Raw genomic sequence first — 18,280 nt, forward strand, 5'->3', positions numbered from 1 at the left:
TAGTAGTGCAATCAACAGACTGCAGTGTGTCTAGCTCCGCCCTTCAGGGTCGAATAGGGGTCTCTTGGCACCCAAACAGAAGGGAAGCAAAAAAAGTAGGACCGTATGGATCGGTTATTTTGTTACCAGTCTCAACTTTTGAAAGTGGAGACGCAAATAAATGCGAACCATATCATACTGAACTGGACCGAACCACTTGGTGGAAACGGGGCTTTTTATTGTTTACCTCCTTTGTTTTGTTCGTCCTGAATCAGTTTTTAGAACCACTTCCTGTTCTTGTCATTACTAAGATTGTTACTGTATATTTTATTTAACATGCCGTGATGTTTTCTATCTTGTTGCTGTGAAGCACTTTGTAACCTGGGATTCAAAAGGTGCTATAATAATAATACAGTTTGTTGTTTGATGATGCACACATGCAATCATTGTTAAATACAACTTTCACTGTACAAGGTGCAACATGACCGTGGGTGTGTTTCTCTATCTCTCCGGTTGACGCTCTCCTGACTGCAGCGGGTGATCGAGCTCATCTGGTCCTGGGCGAGGATCTTTAGATTTGCTTCATCTTCAATTAACGCTCTGGCTTCTAACATGACAATGAGGGAGATGTGTTGTCCTCCATGGGGCTGCAGTCGCTCTGAAAGCAGCGCCAAGTCTTTACTTAAACGTTGAAGGAAAAACAGTGTTTGTCTAAAAGGTGAAGAGGTCTAAAGTAACCTCTGTGCTTTACGTCTACTTTTAAATTTAGATTTTTCTTCACACTCAGGACAGAAACATGAAGCTGGACACGGGATAAAATTGGAAAAACTGTAATGAGTAACTTTATTAAAACTTGGAGTCACTCAGAGAGGAAACGCCGACGTGTAATAAACACAAAAATACGTCTTTATAAATCAGTCCAAACAGAAGAAGTGTGTAACTCAGTCCTTTACATCTGCACCAACAGTCTGTCAGGGCGCCGACGTTCAGAAGAAATCTGCAGCAGATGCTCGTCTTTTAGGAGTCACGATTGACAGTTTGGAGACGGCCTTCTTGCTGCTGGTGGGGGTCTTTTTAACTTTGGAGAGAGGGGTGGGCGGAGACTTCAAGACCCCAAACTTGGGTTTCTGCTGGGGGTCAAAGGGCACTCGAGACGAGCCGTCTGGACTCACCAACAGGCTGCGATCCGTCTTTCTGAACTCTGCAGCGTGACAGGAAACAAAGGTCATACTTCACAGGTTACACAACATGACTGAGACAGACTGAACACTTAGAGCTCCGATTAGAAACCATAATATTCACACGGACAGCGTGCCATAAAAAAGAAGCAGGAATCAGAGGTTTTTGATATATTAAAGGAGCAGTATGTAACTCTGACACCTAGTGGTTAAAATGGGTACTGCAGTCCAAATTCTAAACATTGTAGAGAGCTGTCTCCCCCCGCCCCCTCCTCTCTACAGTCGATGCTCACACAGGTCACCATGTGGTGGACACTGAAGCTTCAGTGTTTATCCAGCTCTGCATCGGTCTGTAAACCTTTCTGCGTTCTAACCTCTCTCCATTTTTCAAAAGCATCTCCAATATTGATCCTAGTTTGAGCACGTTTCTGCTCGTGGAGCTTATTAGAAACATGCAGAGGCTTTTTAGGTCGGGTACAATCACTTCTATCTGAACCAGTTCTCTTGCCCGCTTCCATCACTGCAACAAAATCCAGAGCATTCAGGACCAGAATCTAAAGTTAGAAGGAGGACATACTGGCTGCTGCATTGTTGTCAGAGAAGCCAGCACTTCAACATAGCATGTTTCCTTAATGTCTGATCATATAGTAAGGTCACTTTATCATTTCACTCCGTACACATCTCACTGATTGGTCCTTTAAGATCAGTAACATTTCATTACAAGATGATTTGTATCTTAAAACATACCTGCATCATTTTGCATTTCATGTCTTTTAATGGAATTAAATACTTTTTTTTTTTCAGTGATTTATTTTACCACTTTCTCTAAAATCGTGTGAAGTCTCGCCTCGTCTCGTGAGCAGAGTGTATCATCACACCACTACTGCATGGTGTTCCTGTGATTCTAAAGGTGCAGAATCCACTCTGCCAGCTCCGTCTCTTACTTGACAGTCAGTAAAATTACTGCAGACACCTGAATTAACTCTCTGCTTGGAGAGCCCTTCTCAACTATTTCTACACCCTCAGTTGAAGCGCTCCATTCCCTGTTCTTCCTGTCACACTGAACCACTTAGCTCTGAACACAGTAATATTCAGACTCAAGTGCTCCTTCCTCGTTCACTCATCTTCTTGTAGTTATGGTAAGTGAGCACATAAATGTGTGGCGTTCTTACCGGCTGTCTTGTTGTTCTTGAGGCCGAAAGTCACCTTCTTGGACTCCGATTTGGGAGTTTGAGTCTTCTGTCGATTAAAAACACAAAAGAAGGTCAGTAACGTTACAATCAGGCGAGAGCAGAAACACACAGAAGAGGGAGTCGACCTCATTCACCTCTTTAAGAACAATGACTCTCACTTAATCTGACATCAAGCAGACAAGCAGGAGAACGACTCTTCTGCTCGGTTACAGATTTTGTTTTCTCGCCCCAGGATGATGAAAATGCAAAAGGTTGTTCATCCTTACAGTATCTGGGCATAAAAATAAAACTCAGGAATGCAGCGTTTGGTTCCTATTCCACGAGGGGCCTGGAGCAGACTCCCAGACGGGATCAGATATGCTTCAGCCTTGAAGATTTTTATATCTAGGGCTCAAAAACTTTCCGTGTTCCGCCTCCTATGAGTCGTGCTGTTCTGCTGTGAACGGATTTGAAAATGATGCAGCAAATCTGCCTCACTGCACCAGCATGAGCTTTTGAACAACCAGCGTCTCTCTGATGATTCTCAGCCTGGATTCAGGGACTGTGAGGCAAGCGGCTGCTTACTTTACCCCCCCTGGACAGTTTGAGTGACGTCACCCGTATGTTCCTGCTGGAGTCCCATCGATGGTGGTCTCCATGCTGGAAATGCTGTCTCAGTCTAACTTTCAGTCAACCTAGTGACAGGCTGAGAGCTGGAGCTGAGGCGGGTTTTAAGCCTCCTGACAAACCGGCTTTTTAGAATGGGTGTGTATGTGACTTCCTGTACTTCTGCAGCCAGCCTCTAGTGGACACTCGAGGAACTGCAGGATTTTGCACTTCAGCATTGGCTTCATTTTTCAACACCAGAGGTCGCCGCTTGTTTAAATCGTTCTCCCTTTTTTTTTTTTTAAAAAGGTTGCTTGACTTGAACTGTGGGATGTTACTTGGCAGTGAATCGTTAGACATCCTGTCGACAGCCAGTGACGTCAGGTTGACCAGAAAATGTTTCCGAGCAGACACCATTTTTTTTTTTTTACTCGTCGTTGTCTCCTACAGCAGCAGCGTAACGGCTCAAATATCATCATACAAACATCACACTTCATCGATGCAACAGTGATGAAACGATCACAGGAAGTGACTATGACAGATATCACTTCAGTTAGCGCCCGAGTCTTTACATCCGTGTTTACATGGAGAGTTCAAAACAAACCTTCACTCTACACACTCTTAGCATCCGTTTCCACATTTCATTCACAGATTTATTTTCCATCTCGTGCAGTGACTCATGTAGTTGAAGAAAAGAGCTGTTTTTGATTCACCTGCTGCCAACTGGCTGTTTCTGAAATATCTTCTTTCAGCCCCCTTAGAAAATCTCTAAAAGCTGACAGTTGTTCAGACAATGGAAACCAAAACCGCCTGCAGTGGTGAGCTCGCGCCACCTGGGATCTGAAAGAGTCCCGGGGAGTGTGACAACAATCAGTGGCTGCACGTTAGTAACGTCACAGCTTGCTGTAATGTGAAGACAAACTTTGTTACAGAGTGCTCTGTTCGCTCCAAAAAACTGAAGTAGTTCTAAACGCACGAGCTGTAGGTAGACACACACACACACACACACACACAAATCGGCTAAATGAACAGGTGCAGGGCTCGCTCTAGGCATTTGGGCATGATTATGAGTCAACGGCGCCGACGACCATCCGTCTTCATGTTCCAAAGTATCGCTTTTTACTCTCACTACTGTTTTGAAGACAACCTGAAGATTTGTTCCTCGAGGATCTGAATACTCTAACATCGCTCTTCTTCTGCTGCTGTCGTGGAGCGTGTAGTGAGTGAGCGATAATGCAACGTCGTAGCTCGTACAAGAAAAATCATCTGTGTGTTTGACTTGCATTTTATTTGACATTCTTTATTAATCCCTGAGGGGAGATTCTGGTGTTACACTTCTAGAGAGACATGCTTCTCTCTCACACACACGTACAAACAGGATCTGTGGTCGTGCATTAATGGAGAGACGTCAGAGTGAGGCAGCAACACGGGGATCACGACAGATGGTGATCAGGCTGCTCGGGAAGTGACCCTGCATATCTCCAGCCACCAGACTTAACTTCCATACTTTGGTCTGCACGGGGACTTGAACCGGCGACCCTCCGGTTCCGAACCTAAGTCCCTACAGTGTGAGCTACTGCCGCCCAGAGTTGATGTCCCTACATAGAGGGTTATAAAGAGGCTTTTATATCACAGTCAGGTGTACTCAGTTCGGGGGGGGGGGGGGGGGGGTGTCAGGTGTACTCCAGCACCGTCTGTGAACTCAACGGTGCTCAAACAAGGAAGTGGACCACTACATGACATCACTAAACGTCTCCTGGCGCTCATCTCGTATAGTGCTCTCAGGCATGGTACAACGGTACGGTTTCATGCTGCTTCTGGTTCTTATGAGCATGAAAACAGCTTTACAGGAAGCAAGAGAGATGAGGATAGGGTTGTCATGGTTACAGGATTTTATACTTAGGTGTGACCGTAGTGGAAATCGATTGATAATAATACTCGTTTTGATACCATGGCAACAAAAACAGAGGTTGCAAGGTGAACTCCTGCACATTGTCTCAGTTTGAACGAGTATGTTGGCAACGACTTTGAGCAATTCTGGATGGATTATTTTCTTCTTTTCTCACAGCTTTTTACAGATAATGTTCTTTATTATCCGTCAGTAAAAGAACAGACGGTTTCATTGAAAGCAGTTTGAGTTGAGACGTTTACCTTCTTGCTGGACCGGGGGGTGCTGAGGCCGCCCTTGGTCTTGCAGAAGAGCGGCGTTGGAACGGCGGCGTTGCTCTGAAACGTGACAAAGTCGGACCCTGAGGGCGTCTTCATCTTCTTCTTGGGCTTTTTAGCAGCTAGAGGCGTTGACTGCTCGCTCACATTCTGCAATAAAAAAAGTTATTTAGAAGTCTAAAAGCGTGTTCAGACAATTAAATCTAATGTGAGCCATTTAACCTCCTTTAAACACTCACACTGTCTCCGTTGGTCTGCTCCTGTGCGAGGCCGTTGATCGATGCAGCCGCCTCCACCTCCTCAGCCTCAAACTCAAACACCACGGGAATCTTCCTCTTCTTCTTCTTGGCTGATTTCCCAGAGGAGGGCACCTCCGATACTCCCAGCAGGAGCTCCGCGTCTCCACTGCCATCCACCTGCGCCTCGGATGAATCTTTGATGTCTTCAGCCTGAGCTGCCGCCGGCTTCTTCCCGCTCTTCTTCTTCTTCTTTGCGGGTGTTGTCGTCTCACACGGCGGTGTCTCAGCATCCGACACCTGGGCCATTTCTGCCACCGCTGCCGCTCCCTCATCCTCCACCGCAGCCTCCGTTTCTTTTTCATTCTTCTTCGCTTTCTTCTTCAGCGGGGTTGCAGAGCTTTCACGCGCAGCCTCAGCTGTTGCTTCCTCCCACTCGGCCTTCTTCTTTGTCTTCTTTTTAAGTGGGGTGGCCGTTTCTGCTGGTGATGGAATATCAGCTACGGCCTGTCCTCCCTCTTCCTCAGCTGCACCCTCGACCTCTTGCACCTCCTCCTTGTCGACAGGCTGCAGGTTCTTTTTCTTCTTTTTCCTCTTTGCTGGGGTTGCACAATCGGTCGTTCCATTTTCCTCACAAAGTGCTGCTGGGGGATCTGCAGCCTCCTTCGATTCTCCCTCAGCCTTCAGGCCCTCCTCCTCTTCCTTCTTCCTCTTGGCAGGAGTTTCTGTCTCAGTCTCAGGTGTTTTTGTCGTTATTTCTGCTTCTTCCAACTCAGCCACAACCTCATCCGTTTGTGACTTCAGGCCCTTCTTCTTCTTCTTCGTCTTCTTCTTCTTTTTCTCCTCCTGATTCCTCAGCTCCTGATTCTTGCTTTCTGTCGATTCTTCCGCTTGGTCCTGGCTGTCTGGGGTTTGTTCGCTGGCTTCCTCTGTGACTGTGACTGAAGGCTGTTTCTTCACCTCAGAAAGGAGCAGAGTTTCTGCCTGCCCGTCTGCAGCTGCTGCCTCTGTGACTTTTACAGATGAGATGCAGCTTTCCTTCTCTGCTTCCTTTTCTTCTTGTGAACTCTCTGTTTTACCTCCTTCGGTCTCTTCGCGTGCACTCGGATCTTGAGCCACACTCTGCTCCTGTTCAGACGTCTTCGTGTTTTCCTCAGAATCTGCAGCACCTACCTGCACAGCTTTCTTTTTCTTCTTCTTCTTCTTCTTCTTCTTCTTCTTCTTTTTCTTCTTGTCGCTGTTTGCCGTCACATCAGCTGCGTCACTGACATCGTTTCCTGAGTCTTTGTTTTGACCGTCTGGTTTGGATGCCTCCTTTTTCTTCCCTGAAGAAGCAGAAACACAGATCAGATAGATGTCACTGTTTGCACTGTACTTCTCTCTGAGTGGTCTGGCCGTTTCAGACGCCCCTCGGTTTGTCAGATATGAGAGCAGTTATCAGGTCACACCAACAGGTGTTGCAGCGATGGAAGCGGGCAAGAGAACTGGTTCAGATAGAAGTGATTGTACCCGACCTAAAAAGCCTCTGCATGTTTCTAATAAGCTCCACGAGCAGAAACGTGCTCAAACTAGGATCAATATTGGAGATGCTTTTGAAAAATGGAGAGAGGTTAGAACGCAGAAAGGTTTACAGACCAATGCAGAGCTGGATAAACACTGAAGCTTCAGTGTCCACCACATGGCAACCTGTGTGAGCATCAACTCTAGAGAGGAGGGGGCGGGGGGAGACAGCTCTCTACAAAGTTTAGAATATAGACTGCAGTACACATTTTAAACACTAGGTGTCAGAGTTACATACTGCTCCTTTAAATAATCTGTAACTTTGCATCATTCTCGTCACTTTAGCTTGTGAGGTGAACTAATGTTGGTTTCAGAGTCAAAATATGAAACACAGTGAAATGTTACCTGAATTTTTTAAAGCAACAAAACTTCTGTTTCCTACAAACTCTAAATGATTTAGCTTTCTGAATTATTTGTCGGTGTATTCAGTTCATTTTCTGATAACTTTTCATCTCCCAGCAGGCTGTAAATCATGAGATACCTTTCTTTTTCTTGGCAGCTGGAGCCTCCTCCTGGTCTTCCTCTTCCTCCTCCCTGTTTCGTCGTCTTTTCTTCATCCTCTTCCTGCTGCCGAAATAATCATCGTCCTCGTCTGTGGAGACTTCCTCCGGATACTCGTCCTGAGGGAAGACGCCTGAAAGCCAGGAGGAGACGGAGAGAGGTCAAAGATCGAGAAGAGTGATTCTGTTTACATTAGATATCAAATCTAGAGTGAAGAAAGAGACGGTGTGATGGAGAGCTCCTACCTTCACTGAGGTCACGCAGCCTGAAATACGACACCGGACCCCGAGAAGAGAATAGAAGAGAGGGGAGGAGAATACAAACATGAGTTCAGAAATAAAAACACAACTTCACAAAGAACCAGGATTCCAGCAGAGGACCAGCTTAAAGCCTCCACACGCTCACACAGGTGTTCTCCATGATTCTAGCTGATTAGAGCGGGGACAGGTTGTTTAGAGGCGGAGCCATGGTGAGAAGTTATGATGTCATAACTCTGAAGCAACAACAAGTTTAAAAGCAAATCATCAAGTCGTCCTTTCAAACGGTTTCTTGAATGTTTACAGGGTAGTGGAGCCATCCGCTCGTGCTGTACACAAAATGATTGACTCTACGTTTGTACCACGTCACACATTGTGATTGGCTGTTTGTCGGAGAGTTTACAGGTGAAGTTTTCACAGGTCTGCGGACAGAGGATACGGATGAATGCTCTGGATCTGTGGAGGATTTATTTTTTAACCCCAAAATACAATAACAGTTTACCGGCTTACCGTCTGCTACCAGTAGGTGGCGTCATAACAAACACTGAACATTGGCGTGTAAATAAGTTCAGACATGGACTCTCATCAGGTGCTCTGACAGAATAAAAGAATTATTCGTGGCTGATGAACTATAACGTTTGAGACCACAGTCTGATTTGAAACAATGACAGAAAGAAATACAAGTCTGGTTGTCACAGATTCATTAAGAATCTGCTTTTTTGAAAAACCAGACAGAATTATTAACCAGACAATCGTGAAGTAAATGTTATTTTAAATCATCGAGAACAAAAGGAGGAAACACATTGAAAAAGTTCAGAGGGAATTAGGGTCTTGTTTTCTAACGCTGCTGGCTCTCTGTCATTAAGGCAGCCACACACACACACGCCCACACACACACACACACACACACGCCCACACACACACGCACACACGCCCACACACGAACACTTAGCATTAGGCTTGTACTCACACTTTGATGATCTTGTAGAGTCTCTGTCTGTTGTGGCTCGGTGTGTTGCTCCGGCTGGCGAACACGAACAGTTTGTCTGCCAGGGCTGTGTAGTCAAACTACACACACACACACACACACAAACACACACACACACAGAGACACACACAGACAGCTCATCAGAAACTAATCTCCATTATGTGTCTCTCCTCTGAATCGGACTGATGAGCAGATGAAGAAGCTTCAGAGTGAAAAGACACGATAATCCACCTGCTGATAAACTTTTCATTCCTGCAGCTGTTCTCCAAAGAATCCCTCAAGTTTCTATTTTGAGACTGTTAGACTTCAAAGTGTCTTCTAACAGGACCCTCACTCCCGAAGAGAACACCAAGACACATTCACGGGCTTCAACTTTCGTGGTGTGTTCGAGGACACTTAGACAATCTAGATTAGATCTGCAAGATATCTTTAATAACATTTTAAAGCTTATTTTGTTCTGTTAGTTAAACATGAAAAACGGGGAATCTTAAAGCGATACAGGCAGTGATAATCAGACCTCCCTGCTTTGATTAGGGGGGAGGGTGTTGATCCTTTAATGGAGTTTAAGTCTATGTTTATAATAAAAAAATGTAAGCAGTCAAGAGAACTGGTTCAGATAGAAGTGATTGTACCTGACATAAAAAGACTCTGCGTGTTTCTAATAAGACTCTAAAGAGGGGGGGAGAGACGGCTCTCTGCAATGTTTTGAAATTAGACTGCAGTACCCATTTTAAACACTAGGTGTCAGAGTTACATATTGCTCCTTTAAAAAAATGCTATCGTTTGACTTTTTATAAATAAGAGTAAAAACAAACTGCCTGCATGAACATAAAACACAGAGAGCTGATTGGCTGTCACAGATAGAAACCCCAAACAGAGTCAGAGTGCCGTCATTCATTCACCTGCAGGACTGGACCCACGTCTTCATCACACGGCATCTCTGTGTCCGAGTCCTCCAAGTGAAGAAGCTCATCATCATCATCATCATCATCATCATCATCTTCCTCCTCCTCGTCCTCGATTTCATTTGGTTTTCGGCCTGAAAAGAAGAAAACAGCTCAACTGAAGTTTAAACACTTAAAGGGAAAGGAGAACCTCCGCAGCCTTTTTAGTCACATATTCTCACTTTATCAAAAAGTCTGCTTCTGCACTCTGCATATTCAATATCTGGATATTGATCATATTTCTGAACTAAGGATGCACTTCTAAAAGAGAAACAAACTTCTACAGAAACAGGAGGTTTCTAACACCCTACATTTGTGTCCTTGATTTTCTTCAAAGTGTGGTAGTAAGACATCGAACTACTACGTTCTTATTAACAGAGATCCAGGAGTGTATGATTTCTGTGTTTTCTCTGGAGATGTACCATTGATCTGCTTTCCTTTCTTGCCGACGGGCTTGCTTCTTCTTCTTGTTGTTTTCTCCTCTTCGTCCTCTTCTTCCTCTTGGTCCTCTTCAGAGGCCTGTCCCGAGTCGGAGTCTGACTCATGTGCTGCTTTCACCTCGTTCATCAAGTCCTCGATGGCAAACGGAGCCTGATCGATGATGGTGCTGAAGATGCTGTTGCAGATAGCTCCGGAAAGACTCCGACTAGAATAACAAAAAAACAAAACACACAAAGAGAAGCAACAGGTGGATGAGGCGATGCTGTGTTTAATATTCTGAGACATTCCTGCTCAGGCTGATCCTAAACTGCACAGTCACTTTGAAATGCAGACAGAATGAGACGTGCACAAGGTGTGGAAAAAGAATCAAAGATTATCAACAGAACTCCCGCTGCACCACCATGAAGTACAGAAAACCATCTGGAAGGAGATTCATACACACTCCTGCAGTGAGGTACGGGGTGTGAAGGAGACAGAGAGGGTGAGGTAACGTGGACTTACTCTTTTGTTTTTGCCGCTGTTCTGCAGAACGGCTCGATGAATATTAAATTCTGATCAGCAGTGAGCTGTAGAGAGAAAAGAGAAGAGCACATTAGAGATGACTCAGGAAGACAACGTGTTGGAACACGGGAGGAGCATTAAAGGGATACTTCACCCGTTGAAACATGAATCTGTATTGACATTGGGTCATATATGTAGTAGAAATGTGAAATACATTTTGAAGTTGGTGCCTTCTTGACTGAGAAAAGGAAGATAGTGTCTTTTTGGCTCATGTGGATGAAAGACACCAAATCCCAGAATGCACAGCACCGCAGGCCACTCCCACTAAGGTCCTATATTTATAGACTACAAATACGGCCGTTTCCTCAACTGATTCCGAGATTTCTTCCAGAAGGAATTGGCATATTGGAAATTCCTGGCAGAAAACAGACTCTATGAGAGCACTGACACCACCAGTCCGCCCCAGCTCCTCGTCCTCACCGCCGCCGACAGGCAGGCCTTATGTCTTGGCTGAGGTGGCAATATAGCGGTGAGACGGTTGCTGCCAGACGTCTCGCCGCTATATTGCGGCTCATAGAGATAGCCACGAACAGCCGATTCGAGCACAAGACCTTCAAAATCCCCTTCATCCATATCAGCTTTTTTTAGCCATTATCAGCTTTCTCCATAGAGCCTGTTAGCATAGCTTCCAAGCAATATGGCGGACCTTAAGTTTCGATTCTGGGAGTGAGGTCCCACCCACTGATCTGTGATTGGTCTGTAGCTTCAGTGGTCAAAAATATGACGAACTAGCATTGCAGTTTCACCCCGCTAACCGCAACAGCTTCCAGTGACGCAAAATGACGATTTTTGCGTCCCTGTAAGCTCCTTTTCAGACTCAGAAATACAAAGATTTCCCGCCTCAGGGGAAAATGAGGGCGGGATGCACGACCATTCAAAAATAATACCAAGTTTCTAATGATACAAAGCTTAATGCAAATGGGTGAAGTATCCCTTTAAGGCCCCTCAGATCCTGACAGGTCTGCTATCCGTACTCATTTAATGTTCAATCATCGCAAAACACAGCTGGAACAACGCCTGTCCTTCTAATGAAGATGTAGCTGCAAGTGTGGAGTGGTATGCAGCAGGGTTTTCAGGACAACAGAATTTAAACTTCCACTCTCAACACAACAGCGCAGGAGCTGTAGCTGCAGGTCAAAACTCTGCTGCTGCACCGTCAACATATGACGCCACAGCATTTACCGGAACAGAGAACGACGTGCTGGTGATACAGGAAGGTGACATTCAGGCTCTGCAGGCCCAGCGGTAGATTAACTCAACGATCTGGAGACTGTCTGCACCACAGACTGCAACGCAGGTTGTCTGCACTGATGTGATATCAAACAGAGTTCTTGTTTTGCAATGCAGACGTGTCTCAGGTCGTACAGACCAACACCAACGTTAATTCCACTTGAGAAACAAAATGTAATCATGACTCTCCTCCTTTTTATTTAGACCTAAATGAAAGGATTAAATTAACTAAATCTGCAGCAGGAGAAGAGCTAAATTGGTTTAGACACAGACACAGATTAGTCTTCTTTATCCGGTGTGACAGATAAAGAGTCAGGACTCCACGGAGACGGGCTGGAAACATTCAGATTAGTGAGCTTCCCTCCTGTTTTAAGAGCAGATTCAAGCAAACACAGGACAAAACCTTGAGGCAGGGCAAAGGAAGGAATTAGCTGCTTTGTTTTCTTCACCTCTCTCCGCAGGGTTTAAGAGTTTGGGTCATATAAAAAACGTTCCAATATGAGGAGAACCCAAAGAGGTTGTCTGTTTTCTGGCTTCTGTAACACAGTCAGGGCAGCAGTGAGACCTTAAAACCCGGAATCATAAACGTGCAGGCCTGCAACTCTAAAGTTGAGAAGTCAGGGATTAAGTTTGTTTGATTTATTCCATTTAATAAACTGTCAGGGAGCGGTGATGGAGGAAAAACTTAATTTCAGACTCTGCCAGCTTGAGATCAAGGTTTGTTGAAAGTTTTTAAGTTACCAGAGCTGCATCCAAATTCCCCCGCTTGACCCAAACGCGCCCTTTAGAAGGCTCCAGTGAGGGGAATTATTCCCCGTTTAAAAAGAGGTAGTGGACATATTGCTCTTGACACAGAGAAGAAGGCAGAACATTCCCAGGATGCTTTGCAAACTGAGGCAGTGCAACGTGAAATGTGGCTCCTGGCGAGGAGACGGAAGACAACTCCTTTAAAACGTTCACTCCCTTTGACTGGCTTTGTGGTTTAAACCATCTCGATTCACAGATGCAACCTCAACATGCAGACGCTGTACTAGTGTTGTAGTCAAGACCACACCGAGACCAGAGTGCTCAGAGACCGAGACAAGACAGAGAATTATAGGGATCAAGACTGAGTCAAGACCAAGACCAAGGCAGGGCGAGACGGAGTCCATAAATATCACTGAAAAATCCTCATCTTGTGTGCAGGGGGCGTGTCACTCACTTAGACCGTAACACAGAGAAGGTTGTGGTCGTAACCGGGGGTTAAAAATCAAACTACAAATGAATTGAAGTTACAAGAAGAACAAAATCAACAAAAGCGACCAGGGATGCAAACATTTTGAAAATCAGGGCCGATACTGATACCGAATTTGAATACATTTCAATTCCATTTGTTTCATGACTTCTTTCGGTGTCAGACTCCCACAATCCCGACACATTCTCTCACATTTGACGATGAGAACAGATTTCTGATCCTAAAAAGCAGAAGTGTGCCGGTGCACAGTGGTGTAGTACCTCTGCAGAGCCCACAGCTGCCAGCTCCGACATGTAGACGTCCAGGACATGAAACTGCAGCCCGCAGGGCGCCTCGCTGCCGCTCTGCAGGAGCTGAGTCGTCAGCAGCTCCAGAAACCTGGACACCGCGCTGAGGAGAGAGAACGAGTGCATACCGTTATTCCCTTCTAAATCACGTTAGAATATGTCAACAGCAGTCTTTGTGGGCGAGCCAGCATCCTGTCATTAAACCCTATAAACACCCCATGTCCTATTTTAAACTGTAAAATGATTAAAAACAGACGACTCCCTCTCGCTTACAAACGGCGTGAGTTCTTACTACGGAAACAGAAACATGAACATTACCTGCTGTCCCAGTTTTTCTTCTTCAGCAGTTCAAACATTCGTCTGAACATGAAGCGAACCAGCTGTTAGAGAAAGAAATGTTTGTTTAATTCATCTTGAACAACATTTCCCAGAATGCACCACAGAAATGTTTAAAAAACACTTTTCTTTGTTTACCAAATGAAGCGTCCATCAGCTGTTTGCTCTCTCTCTCTCTCTCTCTTTTTGAAATGATTGATGTTCATCAAATGGTAAATGGACTTGAGTATATTTCTTTTCTAGTCTTCTGCCGACTCAAAGCTCTTTGACACCGCAGGTCACACCTACACATTCACACACTGATGGTAGAGGCTGCTGAGTAAAGAGTCCATCAGTATTAACTCATCCATTCATACATATTCACACCCCGCTGACAAAGCAGCAGGAGCAACTTGGGGTTAAGTGTCTTGCCCAAGGACACATCGGACATGTAGCTGCAGGAGCCGGGGATCAAACCTCCGACCCTCCTGTTGAGAGAGGACCGACTCTACCACTGAGCCACAGCCGACCAAATCCAGCAGCTTGTAAACCAGACAGAGTCTGTCCGACCTGTCAGCTCTGTCAGGTTGTTGGAGATGTTCATTTCAAGACAATAAAGACGAGTCAGAATCAACACCTGATGACGTTACTAAGCCAACAGAAAGAGTCCCTCTCTGCCTCACTAACGATACTTTGCCAAGTTTGAGTTTGTAATCCGAGTTCTCCAAGAAAACGTCTCAGCTGGTTAACAAATGTGACAAGGTCCAAAACATCAGTAATGATCTATTAGGCAGGTAAGGCAGGAGTGTTTGTGACGGCTGTCACTTTAACAGAGACACCAGTTAAACACTTTATTCAGCTTCAGGTGTCTACTCATGTATGTATCCATGTACCAACCGTGTAAACTGGGACTACACATTTCCCCTTGGTGGACAAGGAAGTCTTTTATCTATCTCTAAATCCAGGACTCTCTCTCTGTGTGTTTGTTAGTCGAGTTTCTAAACAACCATTCGTCCGATAGACGTCACACTTGGCGGGTGTATTGCTGTTCACCCGAAGACGCGCACTGCTGAATGTGAAGTTTAGATAAGCTCATATTGTTGTTGAATGGGCGCAGCACGATGGAATCAAAACCTACTTGAAACACGAGACACGCGGAAAACGACACACGCGACGCATGCGCAGAAAGAGACTCGTTTAAGTCAATGTTATTTAGGTCGCTGAGTGGACTGGACGGGACATCTGACATTGCAGCGTAAGTTTACGGTTTCATTTCTCTAAATGGAGACTATCTTAAGTACTAAATAGAGCCCTCCTTTCTGTAAACAACACACACGCAGAAGGAGACTCGCCCAAGTTAATGTTATTCATGTCCACATTAGCTAACCTTTAAGTAAAGGCGGATGAAATCCCTCGCTTCAAAACTCAGTTGGGCCCCTTGGCTGACCACAGAACTACACGTTGTCCCTGCACTGGTTATATAAATCACATAACGGGATCTTTTAGGATCATTTTAGTTTGTAAAACATATTCTTTATTAGAAAGTAACTAAAGTTGGACTTTACATTCATGGTCTGAGGTAATCAGACATATTCTTAAAGGAAAGCTTTGAATTACTACAGTCTTCAACTACAAGCTGATAGAAAGTGTCGTCTCATCGAGCATCCTCCTCACGCTCACCTGGAAGAACTTGTCCATCCGCAGCCGGTCGATACCGGTCCACTCCCGTTTGAAGGTCTGCAGGAAACTCTCCAGGTATAAAAACTCTGCAGTGAACAAACACACACGTCATCGTCACACGATGAACAGAACAGCGCCGCTCTCAGGGGGGGGGGGAAATATCACACTGAAATAACGAGAGAGGATGAAACCACGCGTGGTTCACTTACGTCCGTCGATGTGCTGGAAGCTGTGAATCAGGCTGGAGATTTGGTTCGACAGCTCCTCCTGAAACACAAGTAAGAATTAATGTCCTATCAGGGAGGAGAGTTTCACATTTAAACATGAGCTAAAAAATAAAGACTAACATGGATATGAAAGGCTTACTGACGTTGACATTTATCAAATAACAAAAAAATGTTTTTTTAATATTTATTCATAAGTCAATCCAAATTAAATTAACTGCTAACACCTCAGATAATTCTTAATGACAACTTGTTGCAGACGACTGAAACATTATATCACACATTATATCCAACTGAACGTTTCGTCGTTTCCAGAGAGCTTTCCCCTTAACCCCCCCACCCCCCTTATGAGCAGCCATGATATTAGAGCCTGGCAGGTTAATCGGCCGATATTAGCAAATCCAGTCCAATTTTAGCGCGGATATTACTAGATTTATTCACCAGTTAAAAAGCATTTCATTCGAGTTTCATTGTATTAAACTAGCAGTTCTCTGTCACCAGCAGAGGGCGCTATAAGGATTACAACAAGCATCATCACTCTCCAGAGTGTCAGGCGGTGATGCACGCTCATGCTCAGTTTCTTTCCAGCTGAGTGACCATCTTGTCTTCATTAGAAATCTTTTGATAACGGCATTTGAGGGATCAACACAATACATTTGTATATCTATATATTTATCTCTACAGATCTAAGAAAGATATCGGCACATATATCTGTCTACTTGATGGATGGTTGAAGGCTCTGTGTTTGATCATCCTCAGTGACTGACAATCATCAGAACACTACTGCACCGTATTTATATTCCAGCCGAACAGATAACTTTATGTTTCTAATGGTTCGATATCGGAAAGAAAAACAACCGTGTCACCTTTTGGAGGAAACAATTGTATAATTTGTCTGTCACGTTCCAGGGTAAGAAAGGTTACGGTAAAGTTAGTAAATATAGATCATCCAGCATTCTGTCGCTGTGTTTCTCCCACATGTGGACGTCACATGCCAAGTGTGCAAGAAGAGGGCAACAGTAAACCATCTCAGCAAAAGAAGTCGTCATCTTTATTGACCTTTGTCTACTTCAGCCTGTGTGTAACCTCGCAGCTCCGGGTCTGCAGCCAGTGATCAGAATGACTTGTTTTCATATCTGTTGACTGGGAGGATTATTCTCGCCTCTTCCTGTTACTCTGAGGCGTTTAACAGAAGGTCACAGGCAGGAGCAGATCATACCTGCAGCAGGGGTTTGTCCTGCATCCACAGACAGTAGAAGAGACCTTTCCACAGCTTGAGCACCTCATCGCTTGAGAAACCACCTGAGCAGAAGGAGCAAAAACAAATATCCGAGGGTTAGAGTTGACTGCATATCTAAAAGGTTGATTACTATTCATTCATTGTATGGAGGAGAGGGCAACTTTTCACCTGTGATAATCTGCGACATCATTTTAAATAAGACACCTGGTGGACTCTTTACTTATTAGCAAGGCAAAACAGGATCCACCAGGTATGATTTTAAAGGTTATCGTTGCTTTCTCACAGATTACTGATGATGTGTTTGACATTTTATCTGCAAGCTAACTCTCATCCACACGTGTGCATGAGCTACCAGGGATTAAACCACCCTCCAAACTCTCATAAAGATGGGATTAGTCCCTTTAAAACAGGAATCTATTATTTAATCACACCCTGTAATGCCTTAGTGTTAGCCGCTATTTCCGAGCAGTAAGTTTGAGTTTCGCTGTTGTTAGCAGAGCAGTTGAAACGCGGTCACGCTAGCTCACCTGCTTCCTTCTGAGATCTGACATTAATGTACTTCCTCAGCTTCTTTATCGCCTTGGTCCGGATGGGCTTCTCGTTGGAGGCCAGTCTCTGGGCGAACTGGATCTCCGGCTCCTGAGTCGACGCCATGTTCCGTTCGCATCGGTTCACGTGGAGAAGCTTCACAACGCTGTTTGCTCCACTTCTTCCTCCCCACGTTTCGCCACCACCACCCCCCCCCTCCCCATGCGACGCGGACTGATGACGTCGGTCCGCGCGCCACAAAACGGTGTAGTTCCGCGTAGATCCTCAGGGTGGCAGGCTGATGCTGCCACATCAGCTTTTAATGCACTAATTTGACCCCAGACTTCTTTGTGTATTGAAATCAAGTTCCAAGAACAATTTCGAGGAAGATAGAGATATAACTTCTGCAAAAAAAAAAAAACAAGGGCAGCAAAGAGGTCAAACACAGGGTTAAAATGAATAAAGTCTAAAGTAGTCAGGGGTGTGTCCAGACTTTTTGGACTGAGGTGCCCCAACTGAAGCACTGACTTGTGCATGGGGTGGCCTGAAGTTTGTGTGCACACAGCTGAATGAAGAGCATTTATTTACCCCTTCAGTCTGCGAGGGCTCAAGAAAAATGATCTACGTCCAAAGGTACAAGTTGAAAACAAACATCTGCAGAAGCAGAGCAGGGATTTTCTGGCACAACTTCACCAACTACCGAGGTGCATGAAGAGGGAATGGCTTGAAGAGGTCCAAAAGCTCCAGCAACACTTGGTAGCATGAAAATTCATTTCATTAACAAATCAGACCAACGCGTTTTGGCTTGTTACCTTCATCATGACCCTGCTGAAGGCCGCAAGCCAACACTATGAGCTGCCTGTTGCAACACAGCCTGGATAGTTGGTTTCAACACACAATAGGTCCCACCTCTGGAAATAAGCAACAAAGCCCATTGAGATGGTTTAAATGTA

At 45.0% G+C, this 18,280-nt stretch overlaps 1 protein-coding gene across 1 annotated transcript; it reads right to left on the reverse strand.

Annotated features, from left to right (window-relative positions):
• Positions 1 to 793: 793 nt before the first annotated feature.
• LOC132987143 (ribosomal RNA processing protein 1 homolog B-like) lies at positions 794 to 17,529 on the reverse strand. The gene is made up of 16 exons (XM_061054010.1): positions 17,327 to 17,529; positions 16,779 to 16,861; positions 15,545 to 15,602; positions 15,336 to 15,421; positions 13,659 to 13,720; positions 13,314 to 13,443; positions 10,530 to 10,594; positions 10,010 to 10,233; positions 9,546 to 9,682; positions 8,626 to 8,723; positions 7,644 to 7,663; positions 7,379 to 7,531; positions 5,341 to 6,662; positions 5,087 to 5,251; positions 2,330 to 2,396; positions 794 to 1,180 (listed from the first exon to the last, which is right to left on the reverse strand). Exons 1-16 carry the CDS (start codon positions 17,451 to 17,453, stop codon positions 966 to 968), a joined length of 3,012 nt encoding a protein of 1,003 aa, XP_060909993.1. The 5' UTR covers positions 17,454 to 17,529; the 3' UTR covers positions 794 to 965.
• Positions 17,530 to 18,280: the final 751 nt, after the last annotated feature.

Source organism: Labrus mixtus, chromosome 13 (genome assembly GCF_963584025.1).
Source record: "Labrus mixtus chromosome 13, fLabMix1.1, whole genome shotgun sequence".
NCBI classification, from domain to species: domain Eukaryota; kingdom Metazoa; phylum Chordata; class Actinopteri; order Labriformes; family Labridae; genus Labrus; species Labrus mixtus.

Bases quoted from the DNA above. Each gene is read 5' to 3' on its own strand.
- LOC132987143 (XM_061054010.1), bottom strand. From the start codon at position 17,453: ATGGCGTCGACTCAGGAGCCGGAGATCCAGTTCGCCCAGAGACTGGCC. The intron at 15,603-16,778 runs GTATGATCTGCT...CTTGTGTTTCAG, and splicing joins AGGACAAACCCCTGCTGCAG to GAGGAGCTGTCGAACCAAAT. The intron at 13,721-15,335 runs GTGAGCGTGAGG...TTTCTCTAACAG, and splicing joins GGATGGACAAGTTCTTCCAG to CTGGTTCGCTTCATGTTCAG.